General features: G+C 36.2%; 1 protein-coding gene across 1 annotated transcript; it reads left to right on the forward strand.

Annotated features, from left to right (window-relative positions):
• The first annotated feature begins 21590 nt into the window (after window positions 1–21590).
• Window positions 21591–22490, forward strand: LOC131635330 (uncharacterized). Its single transcript, XM_058905948.1, has one exon. The coding sequence runs from the start codon at window positions 21591–21593 to the stop codon at window positions 22488–22490; it is 900 nt and encodes a 299-aa protein (XP_058761931.1).
• The last annotated feature ends 1733 nt before the right edge of the window (window positions 22491–24223 follow it).

A 24223-nucleotide genomic window follows, 5' to 3' on the forward strand; every position in this document is an offset into this window, starting at 1 on the left:
TAGATTTACCTAAAGTGTAGTTTAATCCTCCAATGGGTAGTTCAAAGATACTTCCGACGTAGTTCTTGTGAATGATAATCTTCACTCCTTTGATAGAAGTTTCTAGGGGGGTTCCTATAAAGTTCAAGTTAAGATAGAATTCTCTTACTAAGTTTGGAAATATTTTTTCTGGAGTTTGGGTAAAAATTTCTTTGAGTGAGAGACTTGGCAGATTTGATGATAAGGTTTGTGATTGTTTAGCATACTTACTACCAAAAACCAGGGTAGAATAACCTTTTTATTTAGTATTGTCATCTTTTCCTTTTTTTTTTTTTTGGATTGACTAGGCTAAGGAGGCGGAGATGTTTTGGATTTTCCTTGGGTTGTTTATTTGAGAAGACCATGGTGAATTTTATGGTAAAAGATAAAAGGTCTCACAGACACAAAGAAAATAGTATGAAAGAGTGAGAATGAGATGCAAGAAGAGTTAGGAATGATACATATTTATAGCGTGGCCTTCTTAATAATTTGAGCGTGTGGAATTAATTTTGATGGGAAGATTGTACTGTCCAAAAATCAGATCAAAAACCGTTTTTTGGATCTGCTAATCGATTAGATTTTCTTCTAATTGGTTAGATTAACCGTTTTTTTGTCTTTAAGCTTTTTAGCTATGAAACTAACACAAATGCTTATTTATGGGTTAGGAATAATTTTATTCAAATGAGTAAAAATGATTAAAATAAATAAAAAATTATTTTAAGGGTTTAATCATATTTTCATAATCGTTTCAACCTTAAAATAATTTTACCTCTTAAATCATGAAATCATTCTTGATAAATATTTCCCAAACAGGAAGAACACCTTATAGTGTATTCTTCTCTCTTAACATCATTGAATGCGAGAGTCGGTAAACCATAGAATGAATAAGTCCTCTACAAACTTATTTATTCAATTGATCATTTTATCATTAATCTTGAGATTACTCACAAATATATTGTTTTGATCATAACGGTTGAGATTTGTCATCACCGTTCATCCTTGGCATCGAAGACTTCAGACTTTGTGTACTCTTAGAGTATACTAATTCTTTGTATAGCCTCTTCAATTAATCTTTAGAACTTCAAGCTACAAAATATTCTTGTAAAACACTTAAGGTTTCATCTCTGGTGCCTATATCATCTTCTTGAGTCCGGGTGTACTAGTTAACGATGATCTAAGGTGAGTAACTTTAGATATTTTTTAATTTAAAGCAAAAATTATTTCAAGTGTCAACTTTTCTCACAGTGAGTGCATTTATATATTGGATACTTCCCTTTTTTGAGATCTTCGTTTTCTGATCTCAAGATTGCATCTTCTTTGTTGGGTGCTTTTTTAGCCTATTATATCTTCTTTGTTTGAAGATGATTCTTTCATGATTCTCCCCAAGGTTGATGTCTCTTTTCCTCTTATTTGTTCTAACGTTGAAGAAACTTCTTCATATTCTTTATCGTTCTTTGAACAAGAGGATCCTTCATTTGATGTTGATCATTCAATGATTCAATATGTTCTTTTGGAAGGTTTTAACCAGAGATGTATGATAGGAGAAAGATGAGGATGATGATTCTTTGGTTTGGTCTTGTTCATCTTTAAACATTAGAATCAACTTGTTCATCTTCTCTATGATCTCCTTATATGATTTTTCTTAAAATTCATGAAGACTTATATCTATAGATTTAATAATTGGATTAATTCTCCAATTCTTGATTCTTAGATATTTGTTAGTAAAATAATTTCTAATAAAATTACCTATATGACTGATGAGTGGTAAATTGTTGTGAATTTGAGTGTGAATAATTAGCACTCATCAGCTTAATTCATTTGCTTTTCGTCAATAAACCTTAACTTTAGTGTATATTTGGTATAATTTACGTTATAGTGTATATATTGTGTTATCGTGTAAATATCATTGAGTTTAATTGTTTTCATATTATTTTTGTAGGTATTCAAGCATTGATATTTATTCATAGTTAGATAGAGCATTGAATAAGCTTTCCAACGCTTCAAACCGGGCGAAAATCGGAGTTACGGTTCTCAAGTTATGGCCGAAACAATGCAGAATTTTTGCTGTTCTGGTGTACTTCGCCGGGCGGAGCAATTGGCTCGCCGGGCGAAGCAGAAATACTCAAAAATGTGATTTGCTACTGCCTGGAGTCGCCGGGCGAACCGTTTGCGTCGCCGGGCGAAGCGGGTACTGACTGAAACACGTTTTAAGGGCCAAAAACACATTTTTTAGGTTATGGTTGGATATTTTAGAGCTCCAATCCATCCAATAGCATTTTTTGAGTGGAAAGATGCTAGAAAACACATTGGAGCTGTCAAATGGATGATCCGGGGTTGAATCCTTCATCAATCGGAGCCGACAAACCGGGAGATTTTTGGGTTTTTCTTCTTTTCTTCTCTTTGTGGTTTCATTTGTGGGTTTTGTGTAGATCTACTATGATCTCATGTATATTTGTTGACTATTATGTTATATAAATCTTGCTTTCATATTTTTATGGATTATTGTCTTAGATTATTGCTTTGTGGCTATGTGTTTGAGTTGCTATAGAGATGTAGGGCTCTAATGCTTATCTAGGATGATTTTCTATTAACTTAATTGCAGAGATGGATTAGGTTGATAATCACTTAGTGTCAGTGCTTAATGCGTCTGAGTGGTCGTGTTTGTCTGAGAGATCGACATTTACGGGAAGCTCGGATTTCTCATGTGTTGTTTAGGTGTCTGAGAGATCGTCACTTAGATAATGTTGTGGGTTGTGTTGTTGACATGTGGTAATATTGATAGGTTACAAGTTGAGTATATTTGGTCAATAAGTTTAAGTTTGTGAAGAGTAGATTATATGCAATACTTGATAGTTTCTTCTATTTGAAGAATGAATTTATTTTATGTTCATATGTTATACTTTTCCATTTTTATCTTTACCCATTCAATCCAAACTCATAACTTTGGAAACTGTTGAACGGCAGTTCAATGCACTAGTCCCTGTGGAGACGATAATTTCCCGGATAAACTTCCAAAACTTTTGTTGCTTGCCGCTTTACTGCTCCAACAAAATGGCGCCGTTGCCGGGGATTGGTGTTTTATTGAATTTGCATTGCAATAGTTTCTTTGGTTTGGAGTTTTGTATATATTGAACATATTGTATATTCTTACTTGTCTATATTTGTGTATATGTTTACTATACTTTCACATGTTTTCTATACTTGTACATTTGTTATATTATTGTTTGTTTTCCTTTCACGTTTGCTTGTGTGTGGTTAGGAATAGCCGGACGGAAGTAACTTGAAGGAACGTTCTTAAATAACAGGCGTCGAGCTAACAACGTAAAACAAGCGCTTGTTGGGAGGCACCCCAACGTTTGTAAATTGTTTATAATTTTTTCTTTAGTTTTTGATTGTTTGTGTTCAAAGTTTGGCTCGATAGCTTGAGGTCGCAATTGGTGATTTATCAAGTTTGATCGTTGCGACTTGCGGATGTATGGTAATGATAGAGTTTAACATTTTGTACACGTTCGAGGTATGTGTTTATCACTTTCTAGATTGTAGCATATTCATGATACTTAGGCTTTTTGCAACTTGTATGCCATTCATTCTTTCGTATACTTGTTCATTTGTGAATCACTTTAGTTCCCAACCTTTTTGTGAGGAAGCTTTCCATTGTTTACATATGCGGGAGACCACAATTCTTGTTTTAACTAGATGTTATTATGTTTAATCTTTTGTTTGTATTGACTTTGTGAAAGCATGAAAATGATCAAGGCATTTTGTTTGATTTTGAGCACAACTACCTTAGCCATATTGTCATTTCACCTTGTGAGTGTGTGATCTTTTGTTAACTCCCTTTGAGCTTTTTGTCATTATCCATTTCGCTTTTTGAACTTGAGAATTAGTTCGCTTTTTGGTGGATTTTGATTGTTGTTTTTTCTTGAACCCTCAACCTTTTGTTGTTGTATGAGTTTTTACCTTGCCTTAGTAAGTGGGAGTATTCATTGTATAACGTTGGTTGAATTCAAGTTGGGGAGAGCATTGATTATGTGCTTGTTTGGTTGGTTGAGTATGTGTGAGGAAAGGAAAAAGAAAAAAAGAAAGAAAGAAAAATAAAGAAAGAGAAAAATAGAAAAAGAAAGAAAAAGAAAAAGAAAGAAAAAAGAGGAAAAACTTTGAAAAATAGTAAGACAAAGAGTATGGAATAAATTGTGCTAATAAGTTTTGTGTTTGGTGTGAAACTTGTGATGATGAAGAAGTGTGATTTAAATTATATTGTGTGAAACTTTGTGGAAGTAATTACTCTCTTAGTTTTAGGCAAGTTTTTGTTTCATTTAGCTTTAGGACTTATCACTTGTTTGTTTACCGAGCCGCATTACAACCTTGAAAAGCCCTTGTGATTTATGTTTTCATGTGTCAATGTGAATTTTTGAGATAAATGCATAATTTTGTCTATTGTTTGCAAGATTGTTGGATGAGTGAAAATTCTTCATTTTGTGTTTTTCATCTACCGATGATTCTTTTTGCTAGGTATGATTCATATGTGAACTTGCATTGTTTTAGAATGTTTGGCATAAATTTTGTATTTAGCATTGGTTTCATGTTTTTATGTTATCATCAAAGTAGTGGTAAGTAGTATACTTTGTGTGTACCGTTTTTGATTGAGCCATACATTTGTTTCCTTCTTTAAAACTTGTCGTTTCGTGATTCTTTGATTGATCTTTTTGTCATTTCGAGTTGTTTAGTTTTGTTTGAGGACAAACTTTCTTTTGAGTGAGATTTGTTTGTTTCTTGTTTGAGGACAAACAAGTCTAAGTTGGGGAGAGTTTGATGAGTGGTAAATTGTTGTGAATTTGAGTGTGAATAATTAGCACTCATCAGCTTAATTCATTTGCTTTTCGTCAATAAACCTTAACTTTAGTGTATATTTGGTATAGTTTACGTTATAGTGTATATATTGCGTTATCGTGTAAATATCATTGAGTTTAATTGTTTTCATCTTATTTTTGTAGGTATTCAAGCATTGATATTTATTCATAGTTAGATAGAGCATTGAATAAGCTTTCCAACGCTTCGAACCGGGCGCAAATCGGAGTTACGGTTCTCAAGTTATGGCCGAAACATTGCAGAATTTTTGTTGTCCTGGTGTACTTCGCCGGGCGGAGCGATTGGCTCGCCGGGCGAAGCAGAAATACTCAAAAATGTGATTTGCTACTGTCTGGAGCCGCCGGGCGAAGCCATTTTGCCGCCGGGCGAAGCGGGGCTGACAGAAACACGTTTTAAGGGCCAAAAACACATTTTTTAGGTTATGGTTGGATATTTTAGAGCTCCAATCCATCCAATAGCATTTTTTGAGTGGAAAGATGCTAGAAAACACATTGGAGCTGTCAAATGGATGATCCGGGGTTGAATCCTTCATCAATCGGAGCCGACAAACCGGGAGATTTTTGGGTTTTTCTTCTTTTCTTCTCTTTGTGGTTTCATTTGTGGGTTTTGTGTAGATCTACTATGATCTCATGTATATTTGTTGACTATTATGTTATATAAATCTTACTTTCATATTTTTATGGATTATTGTCTTAGATTATTGCTTTGTGGCTATGTGTTTGAGTTGCTATAGAGATGTAGGGCTCTAATGCTTATCTAGGATGATTTTCTATTAACTTAATTGCAGAGATGGATTAGGTTGATAATCACTTAGTGTCAGTGCTTAATGCGTCTGAGTGGTCGTGTTTGTCTGAGAGATCGACATTTACGGGAAGCTCGGATTTCTCATGTGTTGTTTAGGTGTCTGAGAGATCGTCACTTAGATAATGTTGTGGGTTGTGTTGTTGACATGTGGTAATATTGATAGGTTACAAGTTGAGTATATTTGGTCAATAAGTTTAAGTTTGTGAAGAGTAGATTATATGCAATACTTGATAGTTTCTTCTATTTGAAGAATGAATTTATTTTATGTTCATATGTTATACTTTTCCATTTTTATCTTTACCCATTCAATCCAAACTCATAACTTTGGAAACTGTTGAACGGCAGTTCAATGCACTAGTCCCTGTGGAGACGATAATTTCCCGGATAAACTTCCAAAACTTTTGTTGCTTGCCGCTTTACCGCTCCAACACCATACCAGGGAGCAAAGTCAAACAAACCTCCGGTGGAACGTGCATTGTTCGAAGCTGAAAAGCTCTTGGATGAAGAAGATAAGATGCGGTCAAATTCCTGGAACGAAGAGGACAGAATGACAAATGATTTTGATTCTGATGGAGTCTCGTCTATAAATTTAAATTGCAATGTTGTGTCCGTACTCCCTCACGAGTTTAACCAGGAAACTGAGGTAGAAGACTGTGAGGAGGCTGATATCGAAGAAATGGCAAAACACAGACCTGTGTGTTACTATGTGCTAAATAATGGTGCAGTCGAAGAGCAGAATGCTTTCTTCGAGAGGCCTGATGAGGGTATGAGAAATCATTTGAAACCACTCTATATTAGGGCTAAGATTGAGAATGTTGGCATCAATAAAGTCCTAGTTGATGGGGGAGCAGCAGTAAATTTGATGCCCCAGTATATGATAAAGAGAATTGGCATGTTCGATACGGACATAAGACCACATAACATGGTCTTGTCTAACTATGAGGGTAAGATAGGACAAACACTGGGAGTTGTTCAAGTCAATTTGACAGTAGGCTCAGTTACCAGACCCACTATGTTCATGGTTATACCAGCAAAAGCAAACTATAACCTGTTGCTCGGAAGGGAATGGATTCATGGGGTAGCAGCTGTACCCTCAACAATGCATCAAAGGGTGACAATCTGGAGAGAAGATGGCATAGTAGAAAACATCGAAGGTGATCAGAGTTACTATATGGCTGAAGTTAACCAGGTAAATAAATCCAACTTCGATAGGAATCTGGCAAATATAGGACCTTGTCATACTGCAGAAGAGATGTACACCCCAAATAAGAATGCATTGTATTATCTTACTTTGCACCCAAACGGATTCCAATGGGATAGAGAGATCATGGATGGTCCAACGGATACAGCACCTTTAGAAGATCATGCAGCAATACGGCCAACAGGCTGGGACGATGACATTAATCATGTCTGAGTCTTCATTCTTCGAAAAGATTTCGGCCTACGTGGCCGAGAACAAACAGAAGGCGGCTCTCGAGGCCGAATTAGCAGATGTAAAGGTAGATACCATCCAAATCAAAGAAGAGATAGCAGAATTGGAGGTGCATACAGATTTCGAACACTCCAAAGATACGATCCTAGATGAAGAGATTATGGACGAAGGATCAAACCAAAGATTAGATGCAATATACGACGAAGAACCTTTAGGGTTCGAAAAAGACCCAATGGCTTCTAATATAAAGATGTTAGCCCAAGATCCACTCGAAGAAGTAAACCTCGGAGACAGGGATCAAAAAAGGATAACATATATCAGCGCGAAATTAGAGCCAGAACTAAAAGCAACGGTCATCAAAATGCTGAAAGAAAATAGAGATTGCTTTGCCTGGGATTATGATGAGATGCCTGGTCTAGGAAGGGATCTAGTCGAATTGAAGCTTCCAATAAAAGAAGGGAAGAAACCTGTGAAGCAAACTCCTAGAAGATTCGCGCCAGAGATCCATTCGAAGATTAAAGCAGAGGTCGAAAGGCTTTTACGTTGCAAGTTTATCCAAACTACAAGGTATGTCGAATGGATTGCCAATATAGTACCTGTAATTAAAAAGAATGGCTCTTTACGAGTATGCATAGACTTTCGTGATCTTAATGCAGCCACTCCTAAAGACGAATATCCCATGCCTGTAGCAGAAATGCTGGTAGACTCAGCCGCAGGTTTTGAGTATCTAAGTATGTTGGATGGATACTCAGGATATAATCAGATCTTTATTGCAGAAGATGATGTATCCAAGACAGCGTTTCGTTGCCCAGGGGCAATAGGCACTTACGAATGGGTTGTAATGCCTTTTGGTTTAAAAAATGCTGGGGCAACTTACCAAAGAGCAATGAACTCTATATTCCATGACTTTATAGAAACATTCATGCAAGTATATATAGACGACATTGTGGTAAAATCTACTTCGGGAATGAATCATCTCGATCATTTAAGCCAATCATTCGAAAGAATGAGGAAACATGGATTGAAGATGAACCCCCTTAAATGTGCTTTCTTTGTACAAGCAGGAGATTTCTTGGGTTTCGTAGTCCATAAAAAGGGAATAGAGATCAACCAGAACAAGACAAAAGCCATCATGGAAACCAAATCTCCATCCACGAAGAAAGAGTTACAATCACTATTGGGAAAGATAAATTTTTTAAGAAGATTTATCTCTAACTTGAGTGGACGCACGCAAGCCTTCTCGCCTTTACTACGGCTTAAGCAAGGAAAGTTCGAATGGCGTGCTGAACATCAAGAAGCTTTCGATCAGATAAAGCAATACTTGACTTGTCCACCAATCTTATCTCCCCCAAACGGGAAGAAACACATGCGCCTGTACATCTCAGCATCAGACAAAACAATAGGCAGCATGCTGGCACAAGAAGATGAAAATGGCATCGAAAGAGCCATTTACTACTTAAGTAGAGTACTCAATGATGCAGAGACTAGATATACTGCTATAGAAAAACTCTGCCTTTGTTTGTATTTCTCTTGTATTAAACTTAAGTATTATATAAAGCCAGTTGATGTTTACGTTTCGTCTCATTGTGATGTTATTAAGCATATGTTATCCAAGCCAATATTACATAGTCGAATTGGCAAGTGGGCTTTAGCCCTAACGGAATATTCGCTAATATTCCAACCTCTCAAGGCAATGAAAGGCCAAATTGTGTCAGACTTCATTGTCGATCACGCAGTGGTTGAGAATCATCTGCATTACGTGGACCTAAAACCTTGGAAGTTGTACTTCGATGGGTCGACACATAGAGAAGGTTCTGGAATTGGAGTGTTGATAATTTCTCCTGATGGAATTCCAACAAAGCTCAAGTACAAACTCGAAGGACCATTATGCTCCAACAATGAAGCTGAGTACGAAGCGTTAATCGCCGGACTTGAGGCTTTGTTAGAACTGGGGGCAACCAGAGTCGAAATTAAAGGAGACTCCGAATTGGTCATCAAACAATTAACAAAAGAATACAAGTGCATCAAAGAGAATCTAATCATGTACTTTGTCATTGCAAATAGGCTACTCAAGAAATTCGAATATGTAGAATTGAAACACGTATCAAGGGTGAATAACCAAGAAGCGAACGACTTGGCACAGTTGGCTTCAGGATACAAAGTATCGAAAGAAAAATTGGAAGAATTGATCGAAGTAAGAGGAAGAGCAATGTCTACTAAACTTTCTCCGAGCGATCTAGAGAATTCGCAATTAGGTTATGCCAACAAAGAAGAGTTCGAAGTCTTAAATATTGACTCTTTGGCAGACACGGATTGGAGGAGCCCCATAATCAACTATTTGAAGGATCCTTCGACGGAGACAGATAGAAAAATCAAGTATAGAGCCTTGTCATATTTTCTAATGGGGAATGAATTGTTCAAGAAAACTCCTGAAGGGGTATTGCTGAAATGCTTGGGTGAAGCAGAAGCATACTTGGCTCTATCAAACGTACACAGTGGGGCATGTGGTGCACATCAAGCAGGACATAAGATGAAATGGCTTTTGTTTCGTTATGGGATGTATTGGCCTTCAATGTTGAAAGATTGCATAGAATTTGCCAAGGGGTGCCAAGAATGCCAAGAACATGCAGGTATACAACATGCTCCAGCAAATGAACTCAGTACAATAGTGAAACCTTGGCCTTTCAGAGGATGGGCTTTAGATTTAATTGGAGAAATTCACCCCAAATCATCCAGAGGTCAAAGGTACATTTTGGTAGGAATAGACTATTTCACAAAATGGGTCGAAGCAATACCATTGGCAAATGTGGACCAAGAAGCGGTGATTGAGTTTATTCAAAAATATATTATATATAGGTTCGGAATCCCAGAAAGCATAACAACTGATCAGGGATCAGTCTTCACTGGACGAAAAATGCAGGACTTTGCCAAGGAAATAGGATTCAAGTTGCTAACATCCACACCTTATTATGCTCAAGCAAATGGACAAGTCGAAGCAGCAAATAAAATTATAATTGGTCTTATTAAGAAGCATGTGGGGAAGAAACCCAAGAATTGGCATAAGACTTTGGATCAAGCACTTTGGGCTTGTCGAACATCTCCAAGAGAAGCTACAAATACAACTCCTTTCCAGTTGACGTTTGGACATGATGCGGTACTACCAATCGAAATATGTTTGCAGTCAGTAAGAATACAAAGACAAGCAGACATTTCTCCCAACGTTTACTGGGAGTTAATGATGAATGAGTTGGTAGATCTAGACGAAGACAGGCTTCGAGCATTGGAAATGATTAAAAGACAGAAAGAAAGGGTATCCAGAGCATACAATAAAAAGGTGAAAGGTAAAACTTTTGTTAATAACGATTTAGTCTGGAAAGTTATTTTACCTATAGACCGAAAAAATCAGGCGCTTGGTAAATGGTCCCCACATTGGGAAGGACCTTTTCGAATCTTAAAAACATTTTCGAACAATGCTTATGAAATCGAAGAATTAGCAGAAGATCGTAGAATCTTAAGAGTAAATGGGAAGTATTTGAAGAAATATAAGCCAAGCATGTTCGAAGTTAAGATTGCAAAAACGTAGACACTTGAGGTGTCACGAAAAGCCAAAATGGTTAGCCATGTGTCAAAACACATGAGCCATATTGATCAAAATGGCTTTGCATGCAGAATAACAGACTTAAAAAGGAAAAGTCTAAAGAAATTTCAAAATATTTGTCATTCATAACTTGGGTTTACATGCATTACAAAAGATCCAAACAGGATCTGAAAGTACAACGAAAAAGAAAAGAAAGCATAAAAAACCTTAAGATAAAGGAAAAAAGGAAAGTTGTTAGTTAATCCTTTGGTTTAAACCCTCCAAGGACAACACGGGTGAAGCTTCAGCTTCGAACATGTCGATGGCTCCGCCCTCACGCATGCGTCTCACTACACCCTTCCTTTGAAAGATGAAAGTAAGAAGTCTTCCGTATGGGAGGCAAGTCACGTTCCTCTGCCGTTCAGTACCAATAGAGACAGCTTTCACGAGACCTTTGAATATCATCAAAGGAATGTTGATCTTCTTCCCTCGAAGACCACAGAAGATGAACTCCAAATCTTCAACCAAGATGTTGTTTTCATTGACCCTCCGAGGCTGGAAGTTACCCACGAGCATCTGATGCCAGATCCTAACAACTCTGGCACTAAAAGGATCATTTTCCATGACGGACCTCAGCATGAGATGCGTGGTCATGTTAAAGCCATCGTCATCAAAGCGTTCCCCAGAGTTACTGCACTTGATTAAGTGAGCAATGGTGGCAGGAGTAATGCTGAAACGTGCATGCCGAATCTCAGAATCTATGGTGGTTCTACCTTCAGGATCTATGCGTACAGTAGCATTCATCCAAAACTCAGCCAACATGTTTGGATAAACAGCACCTTCCAAGACTTCCTCAAAGTAGAAGTCCAACTCCTGATTGACAAACAAAGTTTCAAGAGTGATAAAGTGGCGAAGGAGTTCATCCTCAGAAAGTCTGAACTCGCTCCGGATAAGGGTTTTGATTTCATTAAAAGAGAGGATTTCGGCCATTATGAAAAAAGAGAAGAAGGTTTTGGAGGAAGAAAAATGGTTTCTCTTTTCTGAGTTTAGGAAAGAAGAGAATGAGTGAATGAAGAAAATAAGGGTGATATTGGACCTTTATATAGAAAGGGAATACTAAAGGTTGGTTTAGTTTTTTAATAATTGATTAGACTGCAGTTGGTTTTTCCAAAGAGAGGAGTTATTACATCCGCCGTTTCCCGCCCTTGGAAGTTGAATAGCAATCATGAAACTGATTCACGCACGTCTTGAAATGACGTTTTGAAAAAGTAACGTTACTGTTTAGTCATGATTAGGGCTAAAGAAGTAGAAACGTCAAGTCCAAAGGCTAAGAGGTTGCGAAGAGTATTCGGAGTTTGCATGTTGCATTAATGAAGAGTACTGTGGAGGATCTGAAAATATATTTTGACAAGAGATTGAAAAGATTTGCTAAGAAGTAGTGCTGATAAATATTATATTTAAACGAAGGGAGAAGTTAAGCATATAAATAAGTGCTTTTACAAAACATATGAGGTTTCGATTACAAATAAGAACGCAACAGATAATAAGGTTCGAAGCAGCTAGTTGAAACCCTCAGGGAGGTTATTCTTGATCTTTGAATATTGTGACTCCCAAGAAGTCATACGGAGTTCAATCACCGATCGTTGTTTCTTCAACCTTTCGATCTCAGGAATCAATTTCTGAGCGGCCTCGAAATGTGTGATCCCTGATTGTACTATTTCGACCAACTCCTTTTGGTTGGATTGTTGGATGGTTGCCTGGCTGCGTTCAGCTTCCTTGATTTTCTCCTCAAGTGCCTTTATCTCTTGTTTCCAGATCTTAATATTTTTTGCATGATCATCAAAGGCCTTCTGGTCTTCTGATTGCTTAAGTTTGAGGACTTCGCCTCGTTGGGTTGCATCTACTGCAGAATTCCATGAAGAATCACGGGAGGCTATTGCTTCAGATAACTCTTTTTCGATACTTCGTTTTCGAAGGATATCAGCTTGAAGTTGCTCAACCAGAGAGCCTAACAGAACAAGTACGTCTGAGACTGTTGTGGAGACTTGAAGTAAATCTACTTTTCTCAAAAGTTGATGTAAACCATGACTCTTAAGAGGATCCCGAATGAGGAGATCCACAAGATTGACATCGAAGAACCGCTCTTTGATTTGTCGGAGCAGGCTAGAAGTGTCTTCTTGGTTGCCAGACCCCACAGTCGAAACTGGAATAACGTCAGGACTTGGAGACGAAGAAGTATCCACATTCATGATAATCTTCAAGAAACTAAGAGGATCAGCATGCTTTAATTGTTCTAGCTCCGAAGGCGTAGGGGCAGGCATTGAAGTGGTCCCAGGATCAGCTTTTGTGTCAAGAGTCGAAGCTTCTTGAAAGTTTTGTTTTTCTAGTTTGGAAGTTTCCTCCATAGCATCTGATTCAGACACAGTGTCGTCACTATGATGAGGATGCAGATTCACATTGTCACTACCTGAGAGGGCGTGATCTTCGCCTTCCAAACTTTTGTCTTGATGGGTGGCTGGAGATTCATCAGTAGAATGACTTTCTTCAACGGGTTCATCAGGCAGCATAGTGTTGATGGGCTGAGCATCTTCGACCACGGGTGAAAGAGCAGGAGCTTTGTCTCGAGAAGTATCTGTGTCAGATAAAGCAGAGTTAGTCATAAGAATAAACCTGTAACAAGTTTGTCAACGAAGCTAAAGATTATTATTACCATAGAGTTTGGGAACATCAATGGTAAGACCAGGATCTTTGAAACCTGAAGTAGCAGTGCCAGCATCATCCTGCAATAACAAGGTAAAAAAGTTAATCCCATTATTTAGATAAAGTCACAAGTTAATATGCGAAGAAACCTGAAAGACCTTGGTTTGGATATTATCTGGACTTGAATTGTGACTTTCGACAACAAGTATGTTGCTAGTTGTTTTCAAAGGGGAATCTTCAGAGGACGCTTTATCAGTAGGAGAAGCAGTTTTGGAGGGACTTGCTCCCTTTCCCTTTTTCGAAGGAGTAGCAGATTTTTGCCTTTTCCTAAGTCCTTGTCTAGTGCTAGGAGGAGATTTATCCTCATCATCTGAAGCAGCGGACGAAGAAACTTTCCGTTTCGGACCAGTTGGGGGCTTCGAACTCTGAAAAGACAGATGATAAGCAAAGGGACTATTGATTACGGATTATATAAGATTAAGAACGCAAAAGGTGCGTACCGTAGGCTTTTTATCAGGATTGAGAGAGCCACTTTCACTGGGTTTGTCGCTTTGGGATGTCCCAGGATTCTTTTGGGCAGGAGTCTCTTTGATCTTCCTCCTATGAGCAACAGCTGTAGTCGAAACTGAAATTAGTATACCAGCCAAAAAGGAAAAGTCAGTCGAAAAGATTGTCTGAATCCAAACCTTCAGGTATTGGAGTCAAGACACGAACGTGTTTGAGATCTATATGGAGATGTCCTTTGAAAGTATCCAAGGTATGCTTAGTCGGAACCACCCGTTCAGCACGTTTTTTACTACTGTTTTGAAGATCTTTTAAAACGTTGCCACACACAAACCAATCTGGAAAAGGGGGGCTCAAAGCCACACCAAAATCCGCGCTTGGCAGTGGAGGAAATTTTGGAGGATTAAGTTTGAAAGCCACTTCATAACGTAGTTCTGGTCGAACATACGAGGGCAATTTCAACTTATCCAGTTTGGCGGAAAACTTTTCGCGCAAAGTGATTGCAGCCTCACGAACGGTCCGACTAAGATCATCAGGCCTATAGATAGTTTCAAAAAATTTTTGGAAAGCTTGTATTTCTTTAATATGAGTTGTAGTACCTTTACGAAAAGTCTCCTGCACATCAGCAAAAGCTGCAGTTAGTTCCTGCGTCAAACTATCAGCATCAAAGATTTGAGAAGTGTAATAATTCGTCCACCATTGATGGAAGTCTGGTGTACAGTAAAAGGAAGGTTCGAAAGGAATAGGGGAAAGGTTGGTGACGTCAGCATATCTGTTAACTTTTGTTTCACATTCTTCTTCTGACAAGTATAAGGTGTGGAAGCACATATGACTCCTTTTCTCATATAAGCATTTTGGTTTTATTTGGACCAATCCAAACTGTCGTGAAACCAAATTTGGTTGATAGCACACAAGGATGCATTGCCCTTTCGATGGTCGAAGACGGTGGAGGAACAACCTTGGAGTCAGAAAAGATTCCCAAATTTCCATAAGCTCAGTTTGTTGATCCTGAGATGTTGGTGGGAATTTCTGAGTAAACCATTCAGGACCCTTGGTTCTATGTACAAACGGAGCCATAGACGGATCGAATTGATGACGCTGGGCAAACATCATCATATACGCTAAGAAGTATTCTTGAAGTTTCCCAGGCTCTTCTTTTGGAGTTAGGTAAGCCAACCTAGTTCCTTCAATAGTTCGATTCCTGATTTTGTCATCTTCCTCCTTGACTTTCCCTCGAAACGGAAGATGAGCTTCGAACGTAGCATTTAGCCACAGTTGCAAAAGCCAGAAAGGTCCAGCATAAAGTAAGGCACCAGATTGGTAATTCTTGGTAAGGTTTGCAGCTTCGCTAAGGTTTTCATAAAGAAATCCCAGAAGTAGTTGGCCAAGATTGAGCTTTTTTCCATTATGCAATTGATTAGCCATGCAAAGATATCTCTTTGCAACTTGTATGGATCTTGAGCAGAAAGCACATCGCGAAAGCCATAGTGCCAAGAAGGCAATATGTTCGTTATCAGAGACTTCTTCGTTCGCGGTAACATGATGTTGTTGGATAAACGCAGTATAAGTAACTGTCGAATTATTAAAACCAATTGTGTCACCATCCATCTCAGTGGGATCAAAGTCTTCCCCAGTTGGTCGAAGTCCTGTAATCGCAGCTACATCGAAGAGAGTAGGGGTGACCATTCCACATGGGAGGTGGAAAGTGTTGTGGGAAGCATCCCAGAAATGGACCGCTGCTACTAGCATGGGTTGGTTATATGTTAAGCCTGTTTTTGATAGTTGGATCAAATCGTAGATTCCTAACGATTTCCAGTCAGATTCTTTCTTTTTCTCTACTTTTTCTAACCAGGCAAAGTACAAGTCAGGATCTTTGGCTAAAGGGAGTGACCTAAACACTTTCACAAAGTTGGTCATATAATTTAACCTAATTTTTGGCAAAGCCAAAGGGGCTACAGTTGAAGTTTCTTCAACATTAGCAGATTCTCCTGAAGGAGAACAACCCTCTTCATTTGTGTTAGCTTTGCTTACTAATGGCCTAGTCTTATAATAAGCAGGGAAGAACTTACTTAGGGTTTGGTTATCTTCACCCGGCAATGGACCCATAAAAGCAAAAGATTTTCTAGAAAGTTCAAAGGGTATGATTACCTGGGAAGCGTAGATAGCGCGAACTTCTTCAACGTTAGGGTTTGGAATGTGTTCGTGTTCACCAGACCGTGTGGTGGATTGGAGCTTTAGAGCAGGTTGAAGAACATTGGAAGATGAAGCCATCGGACGAGTTTTGAGAAATTCAGATTTGAAAAGTTTGAAGATGTTGGTTCCTTTGTTTGATGAAGAAGACGGAGAAATAGGAATGAGAAGTTATAAAAAGAGTGCAAGTCCAAAGTATTTAAAGGTTTAACGGGAATCCTTTTTAAATCTTTTGGGTAAAACCCAAAGGACACGTGGCGAATGATGATTTAATCCAATGGCGGTCGAAAGATTCAGCTTTACTCCTAGTATATAGGAGTAATAATCAGGAAGTAAGGTCAAGGACGTGGGAATGTAAGTTATGAGAAGACATTTTGAGAATGACAAGACGTTTCGGAAACAGAGATTATCAATGATTATGACGTTTAGTCAGTAGTCTTGGAACTATCAAAAATTTAATAAGAGACGAAATCTTATGATGGCAAAAAACGCCTATTTCTGTTGATCTTCGAAACAGGCATTTATTGGGGGCAATTTGTTAGCTGAAGATTTCGTTGAACAAATATATGTGCTTCGAAGGAGTGTATGATCGAAGGCAAGGTGGTTACTGATGACCATCTCTGAGAAATATAAAATGGCTACTGATGGCCATGTTTCGATAGTAAAAAAATGTCTAAGTTTTTATGAAGATGATGGCTACTGAAAGCTATTGGAAGGACATATCCTCGAAGACTTAGACAAAATTTATGAATTTGCTTAAGTATTATTATTTAGCGTGTTTGTTAGTAAGTGTTATTAACATACTGCCACGCGTCGAAGATGGACTCAGGCGGGAAGATTTGAAATTCGAAGATAGTTGCGTAACTGCTTATTCACAGATGTCATCGCTGGAAGTTCTTATGAGAAACGTGGCAGCGGATTAGCATAGGGCCGTTATGGTCGAAACTAGTATAAATAGGAGTTTTTATGATAGAATTCCGTGTGTTCATTTTGTACAAATCACTCACATATTTACTCAAGTATCAAGCGTTAACGAGAACGAGTTCGCTGAGAAAATGTACGTATGACACCACCATCTTAATACATGAGTATTATCTTTTATTGCTTTTCGTTTTCGAATATCTTTAAATTCTTGCATTCTACTTACTTCTTGTCATTTACATTACTGTATCTTTACTTTCATGTTCTTTACTTTCATGTTATTTACTTTCATGTTATTTACTTTCATGTTATTTACTTTCAAGATCTTTAACAGTTTTATGTTTTAAGATTCTTTTTAACAGAATTGCATGTTACGTTATCTGCGTTGTTTACATTTTAAAGTCGTAATCACATATAATCAAGTCATCACTAAAAGTGTATGTTTTCAATCGAATAACATTTGTCGAAGACAACGAATCATGAACATGGTTCTAAAGAATATTGATAACAATCTAATTGACTATGTGTCCTAGGATCAATCTAGTCGATCCTGCGAGTAACCAAATCATATTTATTATAGTTTGGAGGACTAGCGGTTGTTTACCGGAAATCACCGTAAACAGCAGGCTACGCTGACTGACAAAAGGAACGTTAGAAGCTATTAAAGGCAACGTCAGTAGACACAGCGTGAACAAGGCTCGAGGTAGTTGACAAAAGCGTATAACATTAAATGCGATGCTGTACGGAACACGCAAAGCATTAAATGCACTCAACGGTCATCTTCTCCAACGCCTATAAATATGAAGTTCTGATGAGAAGCAAGGTTAACGATTCTGAACAAAACAACTCATATTAACTTGCTGAAACTCTGTTCTATTCAAAGCTCAGAATCTTCATCTTCATCAAAGCTCACTACATTGCTGTTGTAATATATTAGTGAGATTAAGCTTAAACGTTAAGAGAAATATCACAGTTTGTGATTATAGCTTTTAAGAAGCAATTGTAATACTCTTAGAATTGATTACATTAAGTTGTAAGGAACTAGAGTGATCGTGTGGATCAGAATACTCTAGGAAGTCTTAGAGGTTATCTAAGCAGGTTGTAACTAGAGTGATCGTGTGGATCAGAATACTCTAGAAAGTCTTAGAGGGTATCTAAGCAGTTGTTCCTGGAGTGATCAGTGTGTGATCAGAAGACTCTGGAAGACTTAGTTGCTGACTAAGTGGAGAACCATTGTAATCCGTGCGATTAGTGGATTAAATCCTCAGTTGAGGTAAATCATCTCTGCGGGGGTGGACTGGAGTAGTTTAGTTAACAACGAACCAGGATAAAAATAACTGTGCAATTTATTTTTATCGGTCAAGTTTTTTAAAGCTACACTTATTCAAACCCCCCCTTTCTAAGTGTTTTTCTATCCTTCAGTCTAGGGGTGGCAAACGGGCATGCCCGCCCCCAAAAGTCCGCAAAAAAATGGGGTAGAGCGGGGCAGACATATTTGAGAGTGCGGGTCTAAAACTTTGCCCCACCCCGCAAAAAAGTGAGGGCGGGGAAAGCCCACAGGCATTGAACCTTTTATGCCTAAAAATAGTAGAATTGTATGAAAAAGCTAATGCCCGCAAAAACCCACAAAAAACGGTGCGGGGAGGGACAGGCACATTAAAAGGAGCGGACCTAGAACCTTGTCCCGCCCCGCGAAAAAGTGCGGGCTAAACGAACTTTCTCCACGGGCCGGGCCTGTTTTGCCACCCCTAGAAACGTCTAATCTAACTTGGTTTCATACATAAGAACCCTACCAAGTTGTTCCAAAATCCTATGAATAGGATTTTAAACCTTCTTAGTAAGAGATCATGCACCGATGAAAGTTAGATGTTGTCGTCGAAAATCGCTTTTTCAATGTCGAAAATTGCGAGACTCTTAAATCTCTATAAAGAAAATATAACTATTATTATTTTACAATTGTTTTAAGGGATCTGAATTTTATATTAAAACGAAATCATTTTTTGTAAAAAACATGACTGTTTGTGTGTGCGCACATGTGATTTTATTTATTTTTAATTTGAATATTAGTGATATTTGAAAGTATGCAATATAATTTTGTAAATTTCTATTTAGGATTGTGCTGTACATAATTTTTTTTTGGGTTAAATATATAAAACCCCTGTAATATTAGCGAGATTTGCTTTAGACTCTTGTAAAAGATTTTTTTTTAAAAACTCCCCTCACAATTTTTAGATTCTGTCGTTATAGTCCCTGTTGAATCCAGATTCCTTTTTTGAATGAGTTGAAGCTAGTTATTTTATTTAATTTTTTACTTTTTTATTATATATTACGTATTTTCTGCATTTATATTTATTTTTTAATTTCTTAAATTATATTTATTAATGCATTTATATTTATTTTTTATTTCTTAAATTATATTTATTAATATTTTTTTTTAAAATTTTATTTATAAATTAATTATTAAAATATTAATTGGGCCTTTAGGACACACGACCCAATGACACTTTCAGTCCATTAGTCTCAATCCATTTTCAAGTTATTACTCCCTCTGTTTCTTTTTAAGTGTCGTTTTAGCAAAAAACTCTTCAACAAATATAGTGGATTGTTAGAATTATTTTTCCTATTATACCCTCTTTTATTTTCTCTTTCTAAATAAATTTAATCATGCACTCTCTCTTTTTCCAATAATTAATTGAAAAAATCATTAATTTTATGGAAAATGTGAAGTGGAGTTATTGAAAAAGTAAGAGTATAATTGACAAATTATAACATTAAACTATAAAAACGATACTTAAATAAAAACAAAAAATTTCTTCTAAAACGACACTTAAAAAGAAACGGAGGGAGTAATGTACATGTGTTTTTGTATTATATACACTGAAAATTGCTTACTACAAATCGATGTGGGACTCTGAAAATTATATACAATATTGATTCTTTTGCTTCTCCTTCTTCATCATCAAGTTTCCTCTGTTATATCAAGAAGGAGTACAAAACGTCCTTTTCAGCTTCCAATTTAACTTAACTGAACACTAAAGATGGTTCCTTTATGATGACATGTATCTTAATATAAATGATTTGTACAGGCTCAACAAAGGAAGGGCATGCACAAGTCATTCCAGTTCTCTTTACATACTCAATTTAAAGTGGTGCAATTAAACCTCTAGTGGGACCATAAAGAAACATAGTCTTGGGTAAATTTTAGGTGGAAGGTATAAACATGCTGGCATATTCAGAGTCGAGGACTTTTTTATTTTTATTTTCTGGTCTTGGATTGTTTCTGTTTGAGAGCTCACATAAACCTACATTGGAAATAACTAGTTTCTATATTTTCTTTAAGAAATCTGTGTTTCTATCATATGTTAAGATTGGAAGCTTTAAAGGGCCTTCCAAACATCAACCAACCTGACACAGTGGTACTTATTTTCTCCATCCAAAGACTCAGTGCTTGTGAAACGTCGAAGGGCCTCCGCAAGTGTTGATATCTCCCCTTCTATCTCAACAGTTAGATCCATCATCCTTTCTTGACGCACAGACTTCCCACCACATTTTATGCATTTTATCTGCCAAATATGAGCTGAATGTTCACTGTCCTTGTTATCTCTAGTCAATGAATGTTATAATGCATCAACTAAAATGATAATTGAATTACCTATTTCACATGGTGGTTTGACGTGGTGTTATGGAGCAAACTCAGAGGAGTATTGAGATCTGGTTTTGGCGATGTGAGATTCGGTTTTAATGAGTGAGTTGGTAGAAACAAAGAGTCCCACATAGAATGTTTTAGTGGTTATAATCTAACCACACATGATAAATTATGATTTGAAAACGGACTTAGTATATGGGCTACTTTTGTAACAAAGTTTGGCTAATGCTCAAATGTAATTTAATTTTTCATAATTTGAAAAATATTAATTAAAACAATTTTAAAAAACATAAAAAAAATAAATAACATCAATGAGTAACAAAAAAATTTTAAAAATAAAATAAAATAAAAATTCTCCGTGGGATAATTTATAACTTATAAAAATTTTAAAAATAAAATAATAAAATATTTAGGAATCTTCTTATTCATTTATTAGTAGACTGATGGACGTTTAAATAATTTATAACAATTTTTAATTTTAAGTTTGTTGCAATCAAATCAATGTGGGATATAGGAATGATTAAATCAGTTATATAAATTCCTTAATATTTGGAAATCGTTTATTATTTTAATAAAATAAAATAATCATTGGAATTTATTGAAAAGATATGAGTTTTAAATTTACATGATAGTTACGAAACATTTTTATAGTAGTAATTAATATGTGATTTAAAAGTAATTGATATTGATTTGGTTATTATTTATATATATATAATTTTTATTTATAAATTGGACGGTAGGATATTTTAATTTAAAACAAAAAAAAAAGGATATATCATTAAAAGAAAAATTAGTGGCGGCGGTAATCCACTATATATAAGGGGGAACATATATTTCTTGGTTTAGCATTTAACTTAATATTTACTCTTTAAATTAGTTACTGGAATCCTTATTCCATTATTTTCCTTCATCCTGAGATCGTCGTCAATATGAAGAAGAAGAGATCTTCTCGATCACTATCTGAACCTGTCATTGCTTTGAGAAAGAAGAAGAGAACTTGTGTCAATTCTTTTCAACAACAACAACTATCGTTTTCTTCTACACAACCTGAATTTTACTTACCAGATGATTGCTGGGAGCATGTCTTTTCATTCATCATCAATCCAGTCGACGAAACCGAAGACAAAAATAAACTCTACTTCAAATCCTCCCTATCTCTCGTCTCTAAACAATTCCTCTCCATCACCAACCGTCTCATATACTCTCTCACTATTTATTATCCACAGCTTTGCTTTCTCCCATGTTTTTTTCATAGATTGTCCAACCTTCATTCTCTTGACCTCTGGTTCGCCTCCTCGTATGATCTCGACAACAATGCAGCCATTGCTTTGGCTCTCCGTGACAGACCAACATTGAAATCATTATCTATTTTCGGAATTGAGCTCAAGGATGCAAACTATGTTTCTTCACATTACGTTGATTCCTTCCTGAGTTTGAAGGGTTTAAATTCTCTTAAGTTTCGGTATTCCAAAATATCCGATGATTTGCTTTACTCTATTGCAAGAGAAGGTCTTCCTTTGAAGACTTTTGTTCTTGAAAATTGTATCGGCTATAGTTATCATGGAATTTATGATTTATTATCCAACTGTCATGGGATACAACATTTGGGTCTTCAATATGTTGATTTTCTAAATAATCATCATGTTTCTAGGTTGTCTTTACTTCTTCCTGATCTAGTATCTATAAACCTTAGTAAATGTTCCAAGCTCACAAAATCAGCTTTGTTTACCCTCATTAACAACTGCCGTTCACTTGGTGAGATCATAATGGAAGAAACTGCTAAAAGAAATGAGATTCAAGAAAACCAAGCCTTAAAGTTCAAAAAATGATCAAAGATGCCAATTTGAAAATATAAAAATTGATAATAATCTTGACTTTTAAGTCTTTACAAAATCTCAAAGTCATGCTGCTAGTGAACCATAGCCAAAGCCAACAACAATCCATAGGTTGCTCTCAGTTATGATGTTACTGCAATGATCATAAGGATTAAACACAGAATCGAAGGCAAAGAAATGTACCAAGACATACGTACTAACAAATTGTAATGTAATATATATAAGGTCAATTAATGAAAGAACAACCGTGTAACATATCCACTAGACCTTCTTCTAAACAAAACACTCAGATCCTGTAATTCAGAGTTCGAAGCTCATAACAGCAAATGTTAGTTTCATTCACTATAATTAGTAAGTCTCATTCATTCACACTTCATTTGCTAATTTCATATTAAATTCATATTAAATCATTTTTTTTTCTTTTCTTTTGAAGTGAATAATAATTATCTTGAATCTAAAATGTGTAGTATGATGATAAATTCTATGTTTTCTGTAAATTTTTCATTTACAGCTCTAGTAAATATTTGTGTGTATTGAATTACTTGCTGCTAAATCATTGATATCTAAAAGGTTTCTGATAACTTGCCACTGTTGAGATATAGTTACATAATTTAAAGGTCAATTAGTTAGTCCAATTCAGCTATTGATACTTGGGATGCATGCCTACAATGCCTTTTATTTCTTACATATATCATCTTAAAAATCTTATGTATATAAGAAAATTATTATAATAAGTTAGAGGAAATAAAAACATTAAAATTTAAAATGAAATATAAAAATTAACTATATTTAGATGATTATTCAACAAAATGACGATTAAATAGAAACAAATATAAAAACAAAAAATATCTAATATTTAAGAATCAAAACTTCAATAAATAAGACATTCAAAACTAGAAAAACACAACCCTAACAAAAAGAGTCTTCTCTTTGTCAAAAAAATCAAATATTCACCATATTTTTGGAATGATGGCCTTGATGAAAGCATTGAGACAACAACATCAACATTCATTTTATCACAACTTGACAAATTGACCACCTCCAATTGTGTGCAGTTTTCAATCACGCTCATCACTCCCTTTTCTATGACATATTCACACCATCCAATGATAGATACAAAAGCCCACAACAACTCTTTGAGGTCTCATAAAGTGTTTTGTCATCAACATTTGTAACACTTAAGTGCAACACCTCTAGCTGGCGAACTACAAAGTTCATTTTAAGTTCTCTCATATTATAACTGTGGGTCAAATTCAGATGTCTAAGCTTACAATATCTAATTAAAACATGACAAATACCTTTTTTAAATATGCTAGGGCAGAAACTTAAATGAGAAGTTGTAAATTGGGGAAAACGGAAGCAAACAATATGATGGTCTCGTCGCTCATAAATGAAGTGCTAGCCAAACGTAGAAACTTAAAATGAGGGTTGACATCAAAATCTTTCAAAATATCATAATTTTCTAGACCCTCTAAATCATCCATATGTATACGTTCCATTGTGATCTCATTAAGTGAATGACAGTTCTTAATGAGTGCAAACAAAGTTGATTGTCTGAGCTTGAAACATTCACTAAGGTTTACGGATATCAAATCAGGAAGAAGCAAAAACAACCGAAAAACATGATGATTAGTTAGAAAATCATCACCTTGAATACCCAAATGTTTTAATAATTAGTGGAATTTATTGCAATCTACAATAAAATAATAAATAAATAACTAACTCTC

Source organism: Vicia villosa, unplaced genomic scaffold (genome assembly GCF_029867415.1).
Source record: "Vicia villosa cultivar HV-30 ecotype Madison, WI unplaced genomic scaffold, Vvil1.0 ctg.001464F_1_1, whole genome shotgun sequence".
Classification (NCBI taxonomy): Eukaryota; Viridiplantae; Streptophyta; class Magnoliopsida; order Fabales; family Fabaceae; genus Vicia; species Vicia villosa.

Coding starts and splice junctions, on each gene's coding strand:
- LOC131635330 (XM_058905948.1), top strand. CDS start 21,591: ATGAAGAAGAAGAGATCTTCTCGATCACTATCTGAACCTGTCATTGCT.